Source organism: Lutra lutra, chromosome 7, assembly GCF_902655055.1.
Source record: "Lutra lutra chromosome 7, mLutLut1.2, whole genome shotgun sequence".
Classification (NCBI taxonomy): domain Eukaryota; kingdom Metazoa; phylum Chordata; class Mammalia; order Carnivora; family Mustelidae; genus Lutra; species Lutra lutra.
The window spans coordinates 135,201,247-135,226,172 of record NC_062284.1 but is presented as its reverse complement, the minus strand read 5'-3'; the positions used below and the strand labels follow the sequence as shown (position 1 = coordinate 135,226,172).

At 40.5% G+C, this 24,926-nt stretch overlaps 1 protein-coding gene across 4 annotated transcripts in view; it reads left to right on the top strand.

Annotated features, from left to right (window-relative positions):
• SIPA1L1 (signal induced proliferation associated 1 like 1) overlaps window positions 1-24,926 on the top strand; it is a 134,526-nt gene that overhangs the window by 40,097 nt on the left and 69,503 nt on the right. For all 4 annotated transcript variants that reach the window (XM_047736590.1, XM_047736591.1, XM_047736593.1 and 1 more), the window contains exons 5-8: window positions 8,894-8,997; window positions 12,073-12,230; window positions 21,449-22,022; window positions 22,648-22,922. In XM_047736590.1, coding sequence (XP_047592546.1) covers window positions 8,894-8,997; window positions 12,073-12,230; window positions 21,449-22,022; window positions 22,648-22,922 — 1,111 coding nt within the window. The remainder of the gene's footprint in view (window positions 1-8,893; window positions 8,998-12,072; window positions 12,231-21,448; window positions 22,023-22,647; window positions 22,923-24,926) is intronic.

The following is a 24,926-nucleotide window of genomic DNA, read 5'->3' as shown; positions in this document are numbered from 1 at the left end:
TCCCATTCCCCAAGTCATTAATAAAGTAGTTAAGTTCTCAAGTATCTATTGAGGCTAGAGTAGGTTGACGTCTGCTATGTGTCTGTGAGGAGGCAGTTTTAAATTTTATCTCAAAATCCGTCCATGGACACCTGTGACCTGTTTTGCTTAGAGAGGGTCTTTGGATGAGCATATCTGTACTGTAGTCTGTAGTAATCTCTCCGGTTTTCTGTACAGGAAATTAAATAAGGAGTTGAGTCATGAAAACAGAAAAGCATTCATAAACTCCACTGCAGGGAAGAATTTCCTGTTGCCATGGTTTTGCTGTTGCCAACTTGGAAACGACATGCAAGAGAGACCATGAAAGCCCATAAATAGCCTCAACTCTTAAATATTATTTTAACGTTCCATACTCTGCTTGCAACTGCATGAAATGTGAAATCTCAGTATGCCCTGAGACTCTTCTTTTCCAGAGACTCTGACATTTGCTCTATACGCTTCAGTCCTGTTGTCCCAATTTGTTGTGTTATATAAATTATCCTCACTGCAAAGAGCTATATGAAAGGGTCTGGGAAGAGAATATAATAAGAACCCTGGTTCTTTTTTTTTTTTTTTATCATATATTCGTAGTTTCGGGGGTAGACCTCAGTGATTCATCAGTTGCATATAATACCCAGTGCTCATTACATCGAGTGCCCATTACATCAAGTGCCCTCCTTAATGCCCATCACCCAGTTTACCCCATCCCCCCACTCCCATACCCTCCAGCAACCCTCAGTTTGTTTTCTGAGTTAAAAGTCTTTTGTGGTTTGCCTCTTTCTCTGTTTTTATCTTATTTTATTTTTCCTTCCTTTCTCCTAGGTTCATCTGTTTTGTTTCTTAAGTTCCACATATGAGTGCAATCGTACAGTATTTGTCTCTCTCTGACTGATTTCACTTAGTGTAATACCCTCTAGTTCCATCCATGTCACTGCAAATGGCAAGAGTTCGTTCTTTTTGATGGCTGACTAATATTCCATTATATACATATATATTCATAAATATATATTCCATATTTCGTATGTATGTAGATTAACATTCCATCGTATATATATACACCACATCTTTATCCCCACTCATCTGTCAATGGATATTTGGGTTCTTTCCATAGTTCAGCTATTGTGGATACTATAAACACCCTGATTCTATGCATGAGTGGCCAGATTGGAAATTAGACTACGATTTATGCATTCACACACTCTCAGCTGCCTCTGGGTGATGAAAGGCAATGTGAGAATAGCAAGAGTGAGGATAGCAAGACCATGCATAAGCAGTGTGGCATCGAGTAAGACGCTCGATAAGCACTGTGCATATTTTGCCTCCAAATCCTAATAACGGTGAAGGCTGAGGGGGACAAGCCTGGATCAGTAAACTGTCTCTGATGGCGCACTTTCACAGTTCTGGAATGTTCAGCAGCAAAGGGTTCCTCTTAGCTGTGTGCCCTCCTTTAAGGCCCACGTAACCTTTCAGGGCAAAACTGAGGAGCGGAAGAGTCCATAATTTCTTTTTCTGCCCTTCCAGAATGTCAGATTTCCTCCAGGGAACAGAAGTCCGAAAGTATGTCTGTTTTACAGCCCTGAAAGAGGCAGTTTGCATATTTATTTCTCTTACTTCAAGCTGACAGGATCAAAACCAGCCTCTGCGTACCCCAGCAGCCTCTTCCTGGCCATGGTGCACCCAGGGATGAGAATTTGCTGTGTGTGCTAGGAGGTCATCTCACCACACTTTGTCCAACTTTATTTTGGGTCAGGAAACCCTTTCTTTCAATATAATCATTAAAATGGGAAAAATGCTGGGACACCCGGGTGGCTAAGTTGGGTAACTGTCCAACTCTAGATTTCAGCTCAGGTCTTGACCTCAGGGTTGTGAGATGGAGCCCAAGTCAGGCTCTGCGCTGGGCATGGAGCCTGCTTAGAATTGTTCTCTCCCTCTTCCTCTGCACCTCCCCCCTCTAAAGAGAGAGAGAGAGAGAAAGCTCTCCAGTTCAGTGTTCCTAAAGGATTATTTCCTTTATATTCAGCAGTGATTGGATGTGATTGGATCTGTGGATTTGCTTTTCATCAAATAAAAATAGTAATTGTCAATCTTGATTTCTTTATTTTTTCCTGTGCCCATCTTCCGAATCATCCGGTTACACATACATTAGATCACTCACCAGCATACTGTGGGTTAATGAGGCTCTATTAATTTAATTTTTTTAACTTTTTTTTCTCCCTGTGCTTCCATATGGATAATTCCTCTTAATATATCTTCCAAATTCGCTGTTTTTCTTTTCTTCCATAGTGTCTTATCTGCTGTTAATGCAGTCCAGTGAAATTTTCATTTCAGATATTGTCATCTTCAGGGCCGGAATTGCATTTGGTCCTCTTTTCTTATATTTCTCACTTTCTCCTCTGTAGGTTCACGTTGTCCTTTAAATACTTGAACATATCGATGATTGCTGTTTCAAAGTTTTTGTGTGCCAGTTCTCTCATCCTTGTCATTTGAGGTCTCCATTTAACAGATTTTCTCTGGCTTTTGAGTTACATTTTACTGCTTCATGTCTCTGGTTACTTTTGATTAGAGAGTGTATATTGCGAAGGTTTTATGGTTGTCTAGATTTTGTTGTCTTCTGTAAAAGGACTGTTGAGTTTTGTTTTGCTGGGCAGATACGTTAATTACAAAACAGCTTGATCTTTGTGAATCTTGTTCTTAAGCTTTAGTAAAGTGTACCTAGAGCCATTCTTTACCCTCTAACTTAGCTCTGCTACTAAGGCATGACTTTTCTTGTGTCTGAATACCCACATATGCAGTGAGGTCTCTTTCCTGTGGCTCGTTGGAACTTGGGGGTCTTCCAGCCTATGTGAACTGTGAGAATTGTTTGCTTCATAATTCTCTGCTGGTTTTTCTTTCCCTCGTAATTTTTCTTTCTTTTATTGAGGTATAATTGACATATAGCATTCTGTTAGTTTCAGGCGTAGAATGTAATGATTCAGTACTTGTGTATATTGTAAATTACCACACAGTAAGTCTAGTCAACACGTGTTGGCAAACAAGGTTACAGAATTTTTTTTTCTTGGCATGAGAACTTTGAAGATCTACTCGTAGACACTTTAAGATACACAATACAGTATTACTAACTATAGTCACTATGCTGCACACTCCCCTAATAGTTTTTCTTTGCCTGGCTTTTGGAATCTTACTGTCTGTGTGTGCAGCTTACTGTTCAGTCCAAGACTGAAGGACCCTTATGCAGAGTTCTGAACCTCTCTCACTGTGGAGTTTCCTCCTCTTTGGTACTCTGCCCAGCAAGCATCAGCTACCTTGGGCTTCCTGAACTCCAGTGTGTTTTGGTTTCCCTCTTCAAAGCCATACTCTGTGCTCTTGTTCCAAAAGCACCTCTAAGTGGAAAACCTGGTGGGAATCAGAGGGTTCCTCTTCTTTGGCTCTTTTTTCCTCTAAGATCACTATCCATCGCTGCCTATTATAAAATGCCTGAAAAAATTTGTTTCAGATATTTTGTCAAGTTTTCCTGGTTACTTATAATGGGAGAACAAGTCCTGTACCAAGTACTCTTACGGGTGGAAGCAGAAGTTCCAGATATTTTCATGTTTGTCATCTCAGGCAACTCTCACAGGCCTTGCCAGGTGCCACAGAATTGGCTTCTTTAGATTAACGTGCCCAAGTTTAGATGTCTGGGAAGCATGAGGGAGGTAGAACAGATCCTAATGCTGAGGTTAACAACGTGTTCAGAGAAAGCATAAATGTGGAATTAAGTACAGCAAAGCCCAGAGCTCTGCCTCGTGGCTGTGTCCCCCTTTCTCAAGCCCTTGGGTTCACATTACCCATGCCATCTCGAGAAATGGCTCTGCTTGTTATGTATTACGAATCTATTCAGATTTTAGGAAGAATTGATGGAGTTTTTGAACCATTTCTTGTTTTTCCCAGTTTTTCATACAAAGTCCATTTTCCTGGTTCAAAAATAAGGTCTTATTCACAAATAAGCTACAGATGTGTCAGTGGTTGGAACGGTTTTACAATGAAGACATTTTCGGTGGTGGATTTTTTTTTTTTCTTCCTTACTTTGTCTCCTCATTTGGATGACATAACCTCTAGATAATTACCATTCTCTCACACTACAGTAAATGCAGAAATAAACTTCCCACCAAGCAATTTGTTGTTTGGAAGCGGGAGGCCACCTTCATTTTTAGCTGTGTATATGGGGGAGGGAAATCATTTCCTGGGCAAGTCTTGTTTGACAAGGCAGGACATGGGCGACTTTAGAAGCCCTTTGTAAAGCATGAGTCCCCGAAGCTTTCACCTTCTTTCATTTGCTGCAGTGTTCCTGAGTGCCTGTCACTTCCCCTATTTTTCGGTAGTGTTACAAGAGCCGCTGAGATTCAGGGTCTTGGAAGAGTAACATATTTTTTCAAAAAGAAAATAAGTCCTTTATTTGGAATAAATATTTAAACTTTGATAGGGAACTGGATGAAACTAACACTGCTCAAATGCTTTCGCATATGCAGATGTCCGTTTGGAGTTGCAGCCACGGATGAGTGAAGTAAAGGATTCTGTTCTCACCTCCGTAACTCTGTGTGTTACACTGTAAGGTTTTTCCTTTGAGCATTCCTGGAATGCATCTGGCAAAGAATGTAAAGTATGTAAAGGTCCCTCTTTAAGAAAACTACCCTCTTTTACTTCCACTGCACAACATTCTAAATTCTACTCCGCCCATCCTGAGCATCTTTTGTGGGCAAGGACTTTCATATACATTATTTCATGTAATCCTCACAGCAGCAAGAATATCGATGGACAGAGAAGTAGAGTGATTTGTTTGTGGTCATTTAGCAAATGATGGTACCGTCACTCAAATTCAGATCTTACTTGCGAAATGAGAAGCCAGGTGACTGCAGGTGTCTTGCCAAGTGAGTTGTTGGCAGAAAACCGTAGTGGCTAACTCCTAAGTGCCAGCCCCCACCGTCTCCTCCTTCCTCACATCTCCAAGTGTTAGAGGTTTTGAGAAGCCTCGAGTCCCAGGTGTATCCACTTGCACACTTACACAGGCCTTGAGCTGATACAGTATGGGCTCACCTGTCATGGCAAAGGGCAGGACAACAAACTTTTCTTGATCCTGACCCTGAAGTAAAGGCCACTGCTAAATGTACCTTGAAAAATTATTAGTAAACATGATAGATGCCAGAGCGGTTAGAACTCTTGATTTCCCCAAATACTTCATTAGTGAGTGAGTGAAATCGTACCACAAAGGCAGAATCATGTGTCCTTTCGAAAATGTGCTGCTGTTCCAGATGTCAGTACTTGGCCCTGGCTGTGCTTGTGGGCACAGGGTTCTGCATCCCCCATACCCCAAGGCAAGGTTGCATGGATGGGACATCTGGGGATGGGACATCAAGGGATAGTCCCCAGGAGCCAACTGACAATTATTGTATTTCAAATTAAATAAAGGGATAAAAACGAGACTTATAAGCTATCTGATTTCATCTTGCATTTGATGTGTTCTGTAGTGGTGAGTATGTTTAATTAAGGGAGCTTAAGCTTTCTTCATTCTGTTGACTTTATTTAGCCTACATGCATTTAGTTAATGAGATTACTTTTCTCTTATGTTCATAAATATTTAAAACCAGGAACTTTCCTGAAATCAAATTGCATAGGCTTGTTTGCCTTCATTGAGCTTTTCTTAACTCTGATACATCTTCAGTGATTGAGAAATGGTTGTTTTAACAGTCTGATTACTTGCCCTCATTCAGATTTGTACACAGACACCTTTTCAGCCAAGCTTTAGACTACCGAGAAGTCAAGGCGTTGAGTCTACACGAACAGTCAAGAGTGATTATGACACTGACTGTCTCTGAAACTGCTCTACAAACTCATTAACCAGTTCATACCATCCTCAATCAAAATGCTTATTGTAGGATGTGATCGTGTGTTTTACACTTTTTCAAAGCAGCTGAGAAAAATACTGTTACCATTCCTCAATTATTCAGTACTGCCTATCATCTTCATTGAATATTAGAAATTTTACTTTCTCTGACTTTGCATAGAATGCTGACTTTATTAGTGGGTGTCCGTCACTTGCAGGTAGTATGATTTGGAGACAGATCATGTGATTATCAAGATGACCCATAAGATGCCTGAATTTACTTTTTAACTTTTAAAGCCCCTCGACAAGAATGAAGGAGCATTATCTTCCTTTCACCCCTCTTCTCAAAGCATATTTCCCTTTAGAAATGTTTTAATATATATTCTCTTCAGCCAGAGAAAAAAGGATTTTTGTCACTTTCATTTTCCTGATTGTCATGTTATTAAATTTTTCATGGTTTCAGGGTTTCAAGGTCACTAAAAATGCCACAATAGCAACATTGGATGCTTTATTTTTAAGAAAATATAACAAACATTCATTTTCCATGCTCTCTGATAAAGTTTAACAATTCTGGTATCTACATAGTATTTTCAGGATTTTGGAATTCCTTTCTTCTCAGAAAGGAAAATGTCATTATTTTGGCCCTCATTTCACCTCTGAAACTTTTGAAACTATTTAAACTGTTTAAAATTTTGAAACTATTTAAACTGTTTAAAATTATCAGCAAAACTTGGGGATTTCCAGAGATCTCCAGAAAAAGGCTGGTCAAGCAGCGTTCATGACATAAATGAGACATGCAGAAAAGATAGCGAAAATGGGCCAGAAGTAGAAAAGCAGATGACCCTTCCACATTGTCTTCCACATCAGCTATCCTTTCTGGCAGTAATCCTTTTAGAATTAGACAGACATAAAAAGTGGAATATAATTCATGAATACTAGATGACAGTCTCTTTTCTAGTTCATTAATTTTGCTCAAAATTGACTTGAAATACATGTAAGTACACGTCAAAGCTGACACATTCACTTTAAGGTTTTAAAATGTACTAATCAGTTCAAAGAGTTATTTATAGCAGGAGTCCTTAACAGTAGATAGGTTCTTCATACTCAAGAGCCATCTTAGCTAGTTCAATTATTTATTATAGTGTTTTGTAGTTTTTTGTGTTGGTGGTCATAAGGACTTAGAAGATATTTTTTTTCTTGGAAAGTTATATGTTGGTACCTATTTTTACAATTTTTGAAGAGTAGTCTGTACTTTTTTTCACTTTTAGCTTGTTTCTTTTTTTTTTTTTTTAAGATTTTATTTATTTATTTGACAGAGAGAGATCACAAGCAGGCAGAGAGGCAGGCAGAGAGAGAGGAGGAAGCAGGCTCCCTGCTGAGCAGAGAGCCTGACGCGGGGCTCGATCCCAGGACCCTGAAATCATGACCTGAACGAAGGCAGCGGCTTAACCCACTGAGCCACCCAGGCGCCCCAACTTTTAGCTTGTTTCTAATTCTAACCCTTTGCATTTAACGCCAGCTTCAAAAATTAAGGTCCTCTGAGAAGCTTGAGGTTGAAATTCCAGGCTCTAGAACATTCTTACAAGTCTGTCTTCGAGGCACCTTGGTGGTAGTCTCTTCTTGGAGCAGCGCCTAAGGGCAGTGGAGCTCCTGGATTACAGTCGCCCTGCGGGTGTTTATTAAAATAGATTCCTCCGCCCAGCCCCATACCCACGGAGCAGGATTTCTGAGGGTGGTGCTTGGGAATCTGCCTTTTAAACTCACTCCCCAGATGCTACTGTACACACTAAATTTGAGAACTACTGCCTCCTGGTATATGCCAGGGGCTCTGTCTTGCAGCTTCTCTAAAATGCAGTCGAGCATTTTGGTCCTCAGCAGTATGGTTGATGGAGGCTTGAGTTTACCCAGGATGAACACAGTTCTGTCATTTTGTAGCCAATACATCCAGGGCCTTTAAGACTAAAGATGCTCCCTTTTGATTGGACAGTTAATACTTATTTCTCTGGTTTCCAGTTATTTGTGGGCAATTGATTTGTTAATGATTAAGTGGGAAGGGGTTGCTGTTGACGTAAGGAAGGTGAGAGCAGAAAGGTCTTAAAACATTGTTGGACATTGCTAGAATACCTTTGTTATTCAGTGTTACAGTCTTGGTAAATTTCCATCTGTTTCTTAGGAACAGAACATTTCTCTTGCTTAAATGAGAAGTATTAGAAAAGATGTTCTTCGACTGATGTTTGGGTAGAATTCAGGGGTGTGTAAACTTGGATGGGAAATAATTTTACCTTTATTTTCACTGATCCCCTAAAACTTAGCACTTTCTTCATAATTGAAGGTAACAAACTCTAATTGTTTAAGTTCTAACTATGATTTTATTGCAAGTAGAAAGCATAGGTATTTTCATACTGTATTTTTTTTTTGGAGACCCTTCAAAATATTACTTAGGACATCACTACTTCAAAGGCATGGTAGTTACTAGATCAATTGCTAAAGCTTTTTAGAGAAATCTAGTATCATTTTAAAAGTATTTTTGATAACTGTTTTGCTGTATAATAGATTTCTGTTGTAATCATATATATTTTATACATTTACAAATACTATTCTGACAAGGGACCCATAGGCTTCACGTGACTACCAAAGGGAATCAGATACAAAAAATGGGTTAAGAACACCAATGCTCAGGCACTTGGGTGGCTCAGTTAGTTTAGTGACTGCCTTCAGCTCAGGTCTTGATCCCAGGGTCCTAGGATCCAGCCCTGCATTGGGCTGCCTGCTCCACAGGGAGTCTGCTTCACCCTCTACCTGCCGCTACCCCTTGCTTGTGCTTGCTCTCTCTCTCTCTGACAAATAAATAAATAAAATTAAATTAAAAAAAAAAAAAAGAAAAAACACTGATGCTAGATCTTATTCTAACATCTTTTCATTCTAAACCATTTCCTTTTTTTTCTAAGATATTTTCCATAAGTGGACTGTTTTTCCTATTATAGTCATCTCATCATTATATATATTTTTTTACTGTAGCTGACTCCACTGGAACCCATTCTCTGTACACAACATACAAAGACTATGAAATTATGTTCCACGTTTCCACCATGCTGCCATACACGCCGAACAACAAGCAACAGGTAAGAGACAGACCCTGGTGTGGTCTGTGTTTCTTCACCCTTGTTCATTTCCCCAGAAGCCTAAGTGGCAAGTTTGTAAAATCTTAAACCAGAATTTAATGTTGCACCTGTCACCACAGCAGGAAGCTTTGTACTTTGCGGAAATAAGGAATAGCAAATGAGCTGAAAACAAATGAAGAGACAAATTCTAGGTTAACAGCCAGCTGGATGGCTTTGTGAATTAATCACTTGCTTTTCACCCACGGGGACTGAGGTTTTCATGGAATCTGAAGAGAACAAGTTGAAATCATGGTGATTAGGTGACCCTGCAGGGTTGCAGAGAACATGTATGAGTGGGTGGAATTCCATCTCAAGAGGCCAAGGTACAAAGCAGAAAAGTACTGATGTGTCATTGCAGATTTCAGAGGAGGTTTGGTACACTAACTGGGAGCAAAACCAAAATAAATGTCAATGAGATCTCAGAAAAAGGTATTTTCTTAACAATTACCAGGAGACCACAAAGAAGATAAAAAACGATTACCTTTGTATACATCATACACAGTTTCTTTTTAAAATGATCTAAAAGCACAATGTGTATTACTAAAATGTGGTCGTTGACATAGTAAATGAAGAAACCTACAAGTGGCAGATTGTCACAGAGCAAAAGGGAAACTGGCAGTATTGTTTTAGAAAGTATGTGGTCGTTGCTGTTTTTTAAAAAATGTATCAAAATAAATGATACCAAACTGACATTTAAAAGAGCTAGAGAGCAAACAGCTTCTCCTTTCCATAACAGTTATAAACACAAGCCGTCCAGAATTACTTCTGACCTTAAAATGGATCTAGATTTTGTTATTGTCAACTGTTGTGCTAACAGAACACAGGCCAGCTGCAGAATGAATCACATCCTCTCTCCCAGAATTTAACCAAACAGGGATCTAATCGAACACTTCATCACTGCAGGTTTGATTAAATCACAAATCGAGGTAATGAAATTTTGCTTCTTATAATTACCAAAGGAATAAAAAAGAGGGAGCAAAGCAGTGAATCACCTACAAATCTGAAATAAATCTATTTAGAATAAATTCTATGATCTGGAATTTGATTGCAGTTTTTTTATGCAAATTCCAAGTTCCAGATTACCCAAAGAGGAAAACATCATGGTAAGGAAAATGTACTTTTCTTATTCTGACCAGTAAGTAGACAAAAAATTTCAGGATGTTTGCAAGTGAGGTTTAAAGGATTATTCTTTCTACCTGATTACTCAGCAGAGAAAGTAAGATATATGAAAGGATAAAAAATTAGTTAATAAGATTCAGTTAATTGTTTATTTCTCCTAAATGAGTTGAAGTGTGTTGAGCAGCATGAGTTGGTATTTAAATAGACAGCTATCCAAATTATTTATTTTGGTGGTTCAGTCAAGGCAAAAGTGTTATTACGGTCCTAAATCAGAATGAAAGAGTAGTTGGTGCTGCTACATCTTAAGAAATTTTAATTCTCTAGCTAGAGAATTTATTTCTTTTATGTAGATCACTTTATGCTTAGAAAAAACAAACAAAACATAGCCTTTAAAATCTTGTGGCAGGAATTTATTTATAAATACTGTCTTTCATTATATATAATGTGAGATGGATAAATGGATTTATTTCTGTTTGGGTCCTTTACTAAGACTTTAGTGTTACATATCAAGCAAGAAGGAAGAATGACATCGCATCAAAAAGACAATGACATCATTGTATGTGTACTTCAATGATGTAATACCTAGACAAATTGTATTTTCTTTTTTTTGGCGTGCCTAAGATCCTGAGTAGATTAATACTGTTTAATAATAGGTATATTCTGTATAGCAATCAGTACAGACCAGCCTTTATTTCTGTAACATTCAATAATGTCTCATGTTTAGAAATGAAAATAAATGGCCTCATTAGAAGATAATTTGGGATGCTTTGAAACGGGAGATAAACCATAAGAGACTCTTAATCTCAGGAAACAAACTGAGGGTTGCTTGAGGGTGAGGGGAGAGATAGGGTGGTTGGGTTACGGACCATTGGGGAGGGTATGTGGTAAAGTGAGTGCTGTGAATTGTGTAAGACTGATGAATCACAGACCTGTACCCCTGGGGAAAATAATACATTATATGTTAATAATAAAAAAAAGTACATTTCTGGAACATTCTAACTCCCAATTCTCAACCCTAATCTAAAAGGCTACTGTTTCTCCCAGCTGGGAGCCGATCATTGATTTTACTGGTATGTAATTTGTGTAGGTTAAAGTCACTGGAGAATTTAAAAAAAAAAAAAAAAAAAAAGTTTTACAAATGTAAGCTTATACCTTATAGATAGTTGATATAAATTGTATATTTTGTTATTTTTCTCCTTGACAGAACCTCTATATAATAAATGAGAAATGCAAATTTTGTTCACCTTTTTTTTTTCACACTACTTAATTAAACTATCTAGTAAACCCCTCTTAGAGAACCACTGACCTAGCCTGACTTGGGGTGCCTGAATTTGAAAGCCACCTTTCCAGAACGCTATTTAATGTGCAACAGAAGGTGGCCTTAAGCAGCTTTCACTGTAATTAAAAAAGCTGTTTCAACTTGAAATTTAACCCACTTTAGGAATATTAGTAATGTCTGCATTCCCAGCTGGTAACACAGAAAGCATCTTCGAAAACACCTTAGCCACATTTCTTTAAATGAAGTGAATTAAACCAGAACATAAATTGCATTGTAATTACTTCAGCCATTCTCTTCTCTAACACATCTTCCCCATGGCAAGTTTCTTTCTTATGTGAAAATGGAACAAAACTGTTGTTATGGAAACAGAATTTGGAGAGGCTAGAACTTGGCATAATATGCCAGATATTGGTTTGGTCCTGAATGGGCTCTATATTTTATGCAAATCTCAGAATATTCATTTCTGTATTCTTCCTGGGAGGGATTAAGATAGACTAAAATATTGACAGCAGCTGTGTCGATTACCTCCCTTAATATGTCCTGATTAATAATAAATGTTTTAAATACAGTTACAGAAGGGAACGGGAGGAAAATGCAGAGTGTCGTCATTTGTGTTGTTTGCTTATTTTTTCTTTTAGCTCCTACGGAAGCGGCACATTGGAAATGATATTGTCACAATTGTTTTCCAAGAGCCGGGAGCACAGCCATTCAGCCCAAAAAACATCCGCTCCCACTTCCAGCACGTGTTCGTCATCGTGCGGGTCCACAACCCCTGCACTGACGGGGTCTGTTACAGGTACTGGCCCCACGGCTGTGGCTGCATGGGTGTTGGGTGGCGGTTGCGCCGAGGGCCCCCTCCAGCTCCACTTTCTCAAGTGGCAGTGGGAAGTCCATTAATACTTATTTTTGTCTTTAAACTGTGTGTGTAGATGGCTGAAGTCACACGAAGACGTCACCTAACGGTGTTGACGTTGCCCAGACACGTTGGCTAGATACCTGCTGTTTCCATTTGCATCTGCTCCTTAGGTGGTGTCCTTCATCCATACCATCTGGTCACCAACTAATTACTCATCCTGCTAATTATACTTTGCTTTTGGTGTGGCAAGAGCAGAGAATGATGATCATAATAAGTAGAAAAGTTTTGTTTTAATTATTATTATTTAAAAAGCTCAAACCATTGCTCAGGACCGATTTGATTCATGCTAATGTTTCTGACTGCCATCTTGGAGGCATTTCTCAGCCTTAGTAAGCCTGTGATGGAATTGTTCCCATGCTCCTTGTTGACCTGGTCTCATGAGTATCAGAATTCAGGCGTCTGTCTGCAAGAGGCCTTTGGGTGTTGACAAGGATAAGAACCTGAATTGCTGGGTTGATGTGGGCATAGTACCAAGAAGAGGTGGAAGGCTATTCTGGCATTAACAAGATGTTTCTAATGTGAATCTGTCTTTTTAAAGTATGGATTTTTATCCTGTCTTTCCATCCCTAAAATTTGGAAGATTAGGCTTTGTTAATTTTGGATATTTGTTTTTGAATTAATACAGCCACCTACCCAGAAACTGGCCCACACAGACTGATAACTGGTTTGTTGTGAGCTCCACACCTGTCTAATTCTAGGTGTCAGTGCTGGTTAATTGCAGGAGTCGAGCGAGCAAACTCTGGGCATGAAACAAATAAAGGTTCCTGCGGGCTCCTGCAAGCCGCCACCTTCCCTGCACACGTCCCGTGTACGTGTTGGCCTCTGGTGATAAGCCCAGCACTATGCTCGGTGCTCGATGTGGGGTACCTCATTTAATTTTGAAAACCCATGCGTTAGGTACTGTTTTTTAAAAATCCCCATTTTCAGATGAGGGAGTTTAAGCAATGGGACTAGGTAGTTAGATTGTAATGCACTAAGTCTGATTCCACAGCGGGGCCCTTCACTGCTCTGCTGTGCTGCCTCGCTCCCATGCCCGGTGAAGCGTGGGTCCTTGCTGCCCTGGCTGCTGACACACAGGCTTTTCCAGAACTCTAGGCGAAGGGGTGGAAACTCCAACAAAAGAGGCCTAGATCTGCAGCCTTTTCCTGGGGAAATGGTCTCTGAAGGCTGCATGTTTTAGGTTTGCAGAACATTTGACTCTAACTGGGAGGGATATCTCTTCCCATTTAGAAAATACCCCCAAGCAACTGAAACACTCCCCGCGCTGATTCGTGCCGGGGATTTCATACAGCTTTGGTAGAAAGCGAATCCCTTTTTGATTGGTCACTACCACGTTTGGAAGTGGAAGGCTGTGCAGTTTGTTTTAGAGAGAGATTCTTCTTTAAAAGCCATTGTCTAAATAAAGTTCTGTTGCATAGAAATGTAATGCAAGCCATATGTTAATTTATATTTTTTAATGGCCATATTTTTAAGGTAACAAGAAATGAAGTAAAATTAATTTTAGCAATATGTTTTGACCCGGGAATATATTTTATTTACCTGCTATATCCAAATGTTATTATTTCAACAGGTGATTTTGAAGTTTTAAAAATTATTGGCCTATTTTACTTATTTTTGGACTAAGACTCTGGAATCTGGAGTCTGTTTTAGACTTACAGCTCATCTCAGTAAGGATGCTTGATTTTCATTGGAAGTAATCTATGTTGAGATTTCATAAAATTTGTAACTGGAAAAGTAGATTCGTATACCCAGATTTTCCAGACATCCTTTTTCAAAGCTTTCGAATAACTGAGTTGAATGTCACTTTTAAAAATATAATGTAACTTCCTACTCCTTGGTCACAGTAGCCACATTTCAAGTGCTCAGTAGCCTACACGTGGCCAGTGCAAGTCTAAACAGACAGATTGGGAAGAAAGTGTCTCCCAGCCCTGTTCACACTTTGCTAGATGACGAAGTGAGGTCTGTCTTACTCTTTTATACCCCACCTACGACCTCACCTTGAAAATCATGCTTTTTTACTGCCTCTCTTATTTTTAATCTGTTGCCTGGAGAGCCTGTCTTCTTAACCCCACCATGCCATGTGATGCTGGACCCTTTGTGGGAGGACACTAGTCAACCTGGGTCATGCCACGTGAGCTAGCCTGGGATTTCCTAGTTGTCAAGCTTGTTTGGGGACCCAGCACACTGCTTTGTAAACTGGGAATGTGGGTCCTCTGTAAATCCAAGAGAACATACCAGTTTGGAACATCACTAAAAGAAATCACAAGAAGCTAAAGTAGTGATCTTTTCCTGTTGTAAACTTTACATGTATTAATTGTTCTCAGTCCCTCTCAGACGGGGGTTGGCATGTTTCTTGGGGTGTGTGGTGACATCAGGAGATGTTTAAAGTCTCAGAAGAGGGCAGTTTTTTGTAGTTAATGCTTGGGAGAAAGCGTGTGAAGGGATTCATGTTCTCATGAAAATAACTGGTCATGAGGTGCCTGGGTGGCTCGGTTGGTAAAGCAGCTGACTCTTGATTTCAGCTCAGGGCATGATCTCAGAATCCTGGCATCGAGCCCTGTGTTGGGCTCAACACTCAGCGGGGAGTATGCTTGGGATGTTCTCCCTCCCTCTCCCTCTGCCCCTCCCCTGGTTCAAGTGCATCCAAGTCCTTGCTCTCTCCTTCTCTAAAGTAAGTAATCTTTAGGGGGAAAAAAAAAAAACCAGAAAGAAAAGAAATGTATTATGAAGCAGAATAGAAAATTTGTATAAATTTTAAGATAAAACATGGGTCTTCCAAAGAATTTCTGTACATATGAGTTTGTCTCATACCCCATACTCCCCAGACTACTAGGGATATCAATTTATGGACCTCTTTTATTAGAGGTACATTGGTAGAAAAGTTTAGTGCTCCATTGGTCATACTAAATTAGATTTAAATCTAATTTAACTCTGTCCCTGAGTGATAGAGTGATTCAGATGCTTTTTATCATTGAAAATCTCTTGTTCCGAACTTTCTGCCCTATGAACATTCACATTTATTTATTGATATCTACTTGGTGCCTGCAATGAGGAAAGTGCAAAAGTTGTTTTCTCAAAAGAGCTTCTTGCTATAATAAGGTAGGAAAGTGTGGGGTCAATACAGGCTGAAATTTTAAGGAACATTTAACTGAGAAAATGGGGTTTGGCATGTGTTTTAAAGCACAAATGGATGAAATTCAGTGGGGAAAAGAGAAACAGTTCTAGGAGTGGCCAGCATTGCATACAGAAGCATAGACACAGGAGGGGGTGTAGAAGGTATAGTAAGAAGGCTGCTCTAATAGTTGGGGTTACTGGACGGTGGAGGCCCTTGGAATGCTAGGCTGTCTAGAGGCACAGTATAAATGGAGTTCTAGGGAAATTCACCCAGTGTCACCATGCAAGGTAATTTGTATACAAAAAGGCAAATTTGGAGCTCATTGCTGTTGTTCATTGATTTTTTGCCTGTTCTTTACAGTCCTTATCGTATATGTGCTAGACACTATTCTAGGCTCTGGGATGCAGCAGGTAAGCCAAGAGAGAAAAATCCCTGTGGTGGATATGGAGAAGAGGTCCTGAAATATTGCATGTTATCTCCCCAGGGACTGAAAAGTTTATAATAGGAAAAACTATTTCAAACAAATTTCAGAGGCCAGTTAACTTTGAACAGTAGACATAGCCGAGAACTCAGAAATGAATCGCTAAGTCTGTACTATGCCCATACCTGTTAAGAGAGTCCTCTGGTCTCTTTATTTTGTTTGGTATCATCGTACTGAGCTTAATTGTCTGGTCCTGCTTGATAGAGCAGGTTAGAAGCAATAAACCAAAAAGATGAGGAACTGTTCAGCGGCAAGAATGCACTGAAAACATCAGTAAGTGATTACTAATAAGAGAGACGCAGGGAAATTATTCAGGTCAGTGATACAAAGCCATAAGCATAGCAGTCTGGAGTCATTTGGTTTGAGAACAAAGGACCAAGTATACTTCATTCACCCCTTGGGGCCTCACTTTGTAAAAACTCAGTGTAAAATGATTTTCAACATATTTTTAGCAACCAGTGAATTAGGAGATCCAGGCATTGATCTTCAGAGGTTGCAGATAGCACAAAAAGAGACAAACATGTGTCTCATCAAAGAAGGGCACAACCCCACTTATGAATTAGTCTTGTTCCCTACGCCCCCGACATTGAACCTGAATCTGATCAAACTTCTGGAGAAGCCAATATACAGGAAATATAAAAGACAGAAGAACATGCCCATATTCAGCAAAATTCAGGCACCGTGCAACTCTGTGTGATAAGTAGCCCAATTTCCTCAACACATAAATGTAAGAAATAAAACAGAACATAAGAAGTAGAGAGGAATGAACAGATAAAAAAATTTAATATAAAATTAATTAAAACGTGGGTCTAACTTGGATTCATTTTAGATAAAAAGATTTAAAAAATTTTTTTAATTCAATTTTCTTTTCAGTGTTCCAAAATTCATTGTTTATGCACCACACCCAGTGCTCCATGCAACACGTGCCCTCCGTAAAATTTTAAAACCTCTTCTGGGGTGCCTGGTGGCTCAGTGGATTAAAGCCTCTGCCTTCGGCTCAGGTCATGAACCCAGGATCCTGGGATCGAGCCCCACATCGGGCTCTCTGCTTGGCGGGGAGCCTGCTTCTCCCTCTCTCTCTGCCTGCCTCTCTGCCTACATGTGATCTCTGTCTGTCAAATAAATAAATCTTAAAAAAAATGTTAAAAACATCTTCATTGTTTAAGATGTTAAAACATCTTAAAACTGAAAGTTGGAAGATTGACTCACTGTGAAGTTAAAGAATTATTACAATTTTAAAACTAGTATGGTAATAAGTGGTTTTTTTTTTATAATAATAACCTGAATCTTCAAAACAAGTGTTAAATTGTGGTCAGTAACCATGTTTAGAGAGGTAGAAATGTATGTTTCTTCTCTGAGAAAGATTTCCATATTCAGAGGTTAAAATACAATAAGTGTTGAAAGGAGGTAATATGATATAGTCCAAAAACCACTTGGAATCAGACCAGACCGTTAAACCTCTCAGATCCTAAATTTCCCTTTCTATGCAGTGGAAGGTTGCTTGACATCTACTTAAAATCCCATAAGTAAAGTATCTAGTTGTAGGCAGGCAGGTAGTACATGCATACTATGTATGCATGGTAAATGTGCACGCCCTTCTTTTCTGGAATAAAAGTAAATAAATATGCAGGCTTCAGCTCGGAGGAACAATTCAAAGTGGGTCAAGTGGTAGACATTTCTTTCAGAAAGTGTTCAACGCCTAGTCGGCATCCCTGTCGTTCAGTGTTGCCAACCTTTTTTAAGACAAAAATCGGAATATGTCACTCTTGGTGCTTCAGACCATTTGGGAAAAGCTCAGCCTCCCTAGCGTACAGCCTCCTGCATGAGGTCCTTCAGGCCCAGCCTTTCCACTCTCAGCCTCCACTGGAGCTTCTGCCGATTGTCCTCCACACCCCTACTCCTAGAGCCGCATGGAGCTCCTTAAAGCTCCCAGAACATACTGTGCCCTGGCCCTCTTCTCTGCACTTGCTGCTCTCCAGGCACAAAGGCTTCTTCTTACACACCCCACCCCTCCTTTAGCTGATGAATTCCTGCTTTTCTTTTCTTGGGGAGGGCTCCCCTGACCTCCCAGGACTAAGTAAATTGCCCTTCCTAAGTGTTTCCAGTAGAACCCTACACCTCCCCACAAGAGCACCCAAACCTCTGGATGCAGCCCTGTGAGACCTGGAGCTTCTGGACGCCCAAGCGTGTGACAGCAGTGCCTGCCTTACAGCAGGTGCTCCGTGTACATCAGTGAATGAGTACTAGTAGAGGTCAAGAACCCCCCAGGGAGAGAGCGATGGGCACACATTTGTTTTGCTGCTGATCCTTCTTGTCCTTGCCCCGGATCTGCTTTCTCAGAAAGCTCCCCAAGCTGACAATCTGATCCAGCCCCCAAGACAGGGAAGCCTCCCTCTACCATTCTGATGCTGAGTCCCCTTCCTTCTAAATTTGGGGTTGGAATTATTTATTACCATTTCTGTGGTGATTCAGAAATTCAAGCATCATCATCTTCTCACTTTTTCTTCTATTGGGACATCTGTTCGGATATCTCTGGAACGTTCCCATGTATCAACTTGAAACTGGCTTTGGGTATCAAAATCTGCTACTTTATCCAAGGTCACTGATGCCATCAAATGCTATAAAGCCCAGCCTAATGGTGGTCTCTTCAGCTCTGTGACTCTTGTGGATGGTGCCTTGTGTAAGCATCTCAAGAGTGGGGCATTCAAAAATGTTCCTTCAGAAGGAACAGTGTGGTCTTGTCATAGAGCACACTACTGGCCATCCAGAAGCTCAGATTCTAATCCTGGATCTCTGTAAAAGGCTCTGGGCACATCATTTTACTTCTCAGAGTCTGTTTCCTGGAGAAGTGAAAAATTCGTACCAGCCATTCACATGGAGGTTCAGGGCTGTGCTGCATGTCAGTAAAGCAGGATACTTTCCTAGTCCTTGAGTTGTACTCCCAAGACTTGGGGGACAGAAGATGTTTTTGTGTTAAGACGAGCACAAATATTCCTCAGTAGAATGCAAAATCAAGATGACTTAAGAAGAAACTCAAGATTTTATTGGCAGAATTTGAGGAACACTGAATTCTCCATGTTCTCTTCTGGTGCTAACTTTCCATAATTGCGTCAGCCTCTGAGCATCCGTCTGCTGGATAACTCTCCTGGTAGAACATCCAATCCTCAACCCTGCGGAGTACATCCGGAGTGACTAGGATTATAAAGAATGTATAATTTCTCAGGAGATACAGTATTGCATATGAGGCTAACAGAAGTGTGTCTAAGCAGAAGCCCTTTGGAATCTGCTTTTAGAAATAGCAAGAACCATTTATAATTACTACATCTTTAAGGATCTATATATAGCAAACTGAAGTTCTAGAAAGCCTTCTTATAAGACAAAAATATTCTCTCTTCTGAGCTTAAAGCAGGCATTATTAGCAGGAGTTCAGAGTGTGTGGCATCTAAATCAATGTGCTTTTAACCTTGTAGAAAACCTTGAAGTTAGATTAACCCAGAACAAGACCTTTTGTATGAAAAAAGCATCCCTGGGCTGCCTCCTCCTCCTCTTCTGCAAGGGTTCTATTTCTAATGATGCGAAACTGATTTTAGCATCTGTATCGTTTACCTCCCTACCATGATGAATCATTGATAATTATATGTTGAGGCTTCACTTTTTTTCCCTCATAGTTCATTCTAGAGGCTTCTAATTATTGTTGGGTTTTCAATATATGTTTGTCTAAAGTTCTAACAGTTAATAAATAGATCTCTAGAAAGCCAGTGAGTTTAAGGGGCAAGTGGATAGATGATGCTCATCTTGGCACCCCTGGTAAGCATTTTCCTCTTGTATTTAAAAGGAAACCACAGCTGCTTCTTGAGAAAGAATAACAATTTGAAGTGAAATTAACAAGAAAAGGAATTGCCAATTTAAAATTGAGTGTTTCTGGATCCTTATAGGATTCCTCTTTAGAAAAGCTAGCATATCTGGATTTTAGCATCTTTTGCTTGACTTTTTAGGGAAAAATAAAAAAAGATCAAATTAAAATTATACAGCTGTCAGCATTCAAGCTAGACAGCTCACAACAGACAAGAAAAATTGCCTTTCTAATACTGGTGTAATTAGGCTGTAATGCACATGGAGGTTTCTGTGAATTCTTATCTCCAGTTAGAAAATGGAGTGTTGCTCACCACCTTTCTTCATCATGAAGCCAACTAGATAATCTTTTTTTTTTTTTTAAATAAAGTTTTGAAAACCAACAAATAGGGCATTCCATGGCATCTTCAGACAAAATAGGTAACTTATGACCTGGGTTTCCTGGTTTTTATTTATTTATCCTATTTCCATGACAAATAATCCTTTTTTTGAAAAGCAAAGCTAAATATCTTAAGCCCTTCTTAAAGCAGAGCAAAAATAGTAATGAAATTAAGGTCTTCAATTTATTTTGAAAGATATACATTCTCTGATTGACTTTTCCTTTCTGGAAATTCAGAAAAATATTTTTTATTGCTTCTCTAATACTTAGTACAATTGCATAATGGATTCACTTTTAAATAATTAGGTAATTTGAAAAGAGGGACATTCAGTCTGTTAGAATCATCATTTCCAGCCCTCTCGAAGTTCTTTGAGGTCCTAGAATGAGGTCTTAGAACATGACAGAAAACACACAACCCTTCTGTTTCTATTTAACTTTTGTTGTTACTATTTTAGGAAAAACTTTATTTTTTTTTCTTTTTTGAGATGAAAAATAATAGGCTATTACAGATGCTTGTATGGTCCTTATCTTAGTCCCAGTTTTAACAGTATTATGCAGAAAAAGTGACTAGGTCAGGCTTTCTCAAATTAATCTTGCTTGGAGGAATAGGAAAAGGGAAATACTTCCTCACAAACAAATTGTCAGAATCAAATACCAAATGTAGAGAACGTGGATCAGAGAATAGCTCAGTTTAATACTATGATTTTAAGGCACGATTGCTATTACTATAAAAACCATAATCATTTTAATACTGCAATTTCAATTTTCATTTTAAAATTACGCTTTTTGGTCTGGTTGCATAGGCCAACAAATAATATTTTAAATTTAAAAAAAAATTTTTTTTTAAATTTAATCCATAGCTTTTATGACATGCATCTTGGGATATTTTCATTATAGGCTGTCTGCACATAGGCATCATATCCAAAATGGAGACCACATTTGTGTTCTTAAAAAATCTATGCTTATGCTAAAAGGTTATGCTGATTATAGTAACCCATGCTTTGAAATAATCAGTAGGTACTTAAAGGTAAAATATTACAGTACACTTTTTTCCCTCATGGAGTTATGGTTGGTTTACTATCCATTAATGTAAGGATGCTTTTTGGGGTTTCTTGGACTAAAAAAAAAAAAAAAATTGTGTTCTATAAATAGAAATTTCTATTATTTCTTGTGGGACAGGTCTTTTTCTTTGAGAATGTGTATTTTATTCTCATGCTGTGAGACTGAGAACTCCTGACGCTCCACTCTTTCACCTTTGCTCTGTCTCGTAGTGTGGCTGTCACCAGGTCCAGAGATGTGCCTTCCTTTGGACCTCCCATCCCCAAAGGGGTCACTTTCCCTAAGTCAAATGTGTTCAGGGACTTCCTTTTGGCCAAAGTGATTAACGCAGAAAATGCTGCTCATAAATCAGAGAAGTTTCGGGCCATGGCCACTCGGACCCGCCAGGAGTACCTGAAAGATCTGGCAGAGAAGAACGTCACCAACACCCCTATTGACCCATCTGGCAAGTTCCCATTCATCTCTCTGGCCTCCAAGAAGAAGGAGAAGTCTAAACCGTATCCAGGAGCTGAGCTCAGTAGCATGGGGGCCATCGTGTGGACCGTCCGGGCCAAGGACTACAACAAGGCCATGGAAATGGACTGCCTGTTAGGGGTCTCCAACGAGTTCATCGTTCTTATTGAGCAGGAAACCAAGAGTGTGGTTTTCAACTGTTCCTGCAGAGATGTGATAGGGTGGACCTCAACTGACACCAGCCTCAAAATCTTCTATGAGCGAGGAGAATGCATTTCAGTGGAGAGTTTAATTAATAATGAGGACATTAAAGAGATCGTCAAAAGGTTGCAGGTGAGTATTTTCCTTCAACTTACCCACATTCCATTTCACTTTCCTGAAGCTTTCAGTACAGACCAGAAGCAAGTTCCTGAAGCTGGTGCAATTTTATCAGCTCCTCCGAAAACTCCCTCGATGATGTGAAGCAACCCAGAGTTTCCGTCACTCGTTTTCCATCCTTTTCCGAAAGGAAAAGTAGAGCAAGTGGGAGAAGACACGCCGGCTGTGCGTGTGTGCTGGAAACCATTTGCACGTGACCTGATCCCACTACCCTGATGGCTGATGGGGTGGCCCAGCCGGTCTGCCTTGGCTGTCGAGGGACACTGTTCAGTTGAGCATCTGCTGCCCTGAATTTTCTAAGGGCGAAGTGAGTAGCAGAATACGGTCTCTGTTGGCTGCCAGCTCCCCGTGGGTTCTCTGTTAGAGATTTCCTTGTAAGCTCAGCAAAGCCACTGAGTCTTTGGACACAACAAGTGTGTTCTTTTTGGCCCGATGAATGGAGGTTAGCGAAGGGGAAGTAACCGGTCGCTCGTCAGCTGGTATTTGGCAATAACCCTGCAGGCGGTGTTTCTCCAGCTCCCTGCCCAGCACTCAACACCCCGTGGCGTTAAACTGTGCTACCTTTTGTTTCCTTGTTCAGTTTGTATCCAAAGGTTGCGAATCGGTGGAGATGACTCTGCGGAGGAACGGGCTGGGGCAGCTTGGCTTCCACGTCAACTATGAGGGCATCGTGGCAGACGTGGAGCCCTACGGCTATGCCTGGCAGGCGGGGCTGAGGCAGGGCAGCCGGTTGGTGGAGATCTGCAAGGTGGCTGTGGCCACCCTGAGCCATGAGCAGATGATCGATCTCCTGAGAACATCTGTCACAGTGAAGGTCGTCATCATCCCCCCGCATGATGACTGCACCCCACGGAGGTAGGTCTGAATCGGCAGCTGGGAACCAGGCCATCCAAGGCCAGGTTTGTGTGCCATATAGAACATCTCCTGCTGGGCGGGGAGAAGGGTGCTGTGCGGTGTCCCGGGTCACACACAGTGCTCAGAGTTCCATCCATGGAAAGCCTGACTCAGGACCTAGCTCCCTTTTGGTCTGTGGCAAGAGCAGCTGGAAAGAGTGACTGGGTTGGACCCTTCCCCAGATTTACATCTGTGGATTTTTAAACTTGCCAGTACAGATAGAGAAGTCTGGTAACATGGTCTTAAGGATCTTGCGCCGATAGCTATCTTAGTATGAGTGCTTAACATTAGAAGACACTGAGCAGCACAGACTGTCAGGCTTCATGACACTCCTATTCATCTTCCTGTCCGAAATTCAGAGTGCCATTCTGACCCCTGCTCTCTCATCCTGGAGCCCTGGACGAGACTTAGCAAGCATTCTCTTAACTGCATCTGTGTGTGTGTCGGGAATTGGCTTCAAATGAGCCGGCTGGTCCTGCTCGTGCTGCTTGGCAGTTGGGTCCCCAGCCCTTTTGCAGAGGGAAGCCCGGGAGCTCCCTGTCCCTCCCAGCTCCTGCCAAGCCAGCAACATGCTTGGAAACTTAATTTCTTGGTCTCTGGGGAGATTTCTTGGTGGAACAAATTTAATCAACTTTTTCTTTTCTCCTTTGGGCATGTCCATGCTATTTTTACTGATTTTTTCCAATCTGTTAATTCACTTTCAGCCCATTATTTCCTTAGAGTTTCTCTTAAGCTTTGGCAATTAATTCTTAGGCCTTCTAAAGCCAAAACATCCTTCACCTGTTTGGTTTTTCCTCAAAATGTGACCTGTCCTACACCTGAGCTCTTACAGATTCATGAGCGGTGGATGGCAGAATGTGCAAACCGTTATAATGGGTTATTTGTGTCCTTTAAAAAGTCAGCAACAAGGACAGTTTACATGCATGTCAGTCCTTCGGACCAATGCTGTGGAACAGACTGGGCTCAAGGTAGTATTTCTGAGCATTGCTTACAGCCTAGACAGCCCAGAGACTAGGCGGGCCGTGTCACAATATGGTGAACTCCCTGTGTCTGATGGCTTCAAGACATGTTCCCTTTTGGATGACTGGATTTTTCTGGAAACCAAAGTATGTATCTAGAGCTTTTTATTATTTCACCTATTTGGGGGGGGGGTGTATATCCTGAAATTGTCTTACACACGACCCTGCCTCAGTTAGCCAGGTGTTTCCTGGTTTCCTCAAGCACATCATCATTAACGTTAAACATTTTGCTGAACCAGGATTCAGGAATGACTCTAGTGATGGATCAGAGAGGTGGTTAGGTCCTTATAGCACTCTCTGGCTGTTCTGTGCTCCTTCTCTTGTCCTTCTGTCTTCTGTCCCTTGGTCTTCCCTTCACATTGTTTACTTGGTTGTTTCTAAGTGGGCAGCTATAAACTGGAGAAGAGAACCAAGCTTTGTAACTTGTCAACCTTAATTACACACGGTACAGAATTGACGCTGGTCTATGGACTAATGGTCTAAGAATGAGTCTGTGGATGGTGTGGTGCCATCTTGTCTGCTCAGAGGCCTTTCCCCTGGCTTCATAGGCTCCCCAGTTTGTATGGGAAGAGGGGAGGGGAATAGGCACACGTGAGTATGAATATGTGATGAATGGACGGGCAGCATGACTGACGTTGAACTGTGCGCGGTTACTACCGGAAAGGTGGTTTAGAAGGCCTGACTCTGGATAGATAGGCCTGCGGCAGGAGGTGGTTTATCTACAGCGATATACTAAGCCAGATATGTCTTCTGTGGAGTGCTGGTAAAAACAACTAACATTTGCTGAGGATTTAATTTGCCAGGTTAGAAAAAACACTTTTACGTGGATTAGCGCTTTTAATCCTTGTAACAACCTTATGAGGTAATAGTATTAATAGGATTCCTATTTAAAGGAAACCAAGACTCAGGTTAGTCACTTTTCAAGCTCATCTGGCAAATGTAGGTC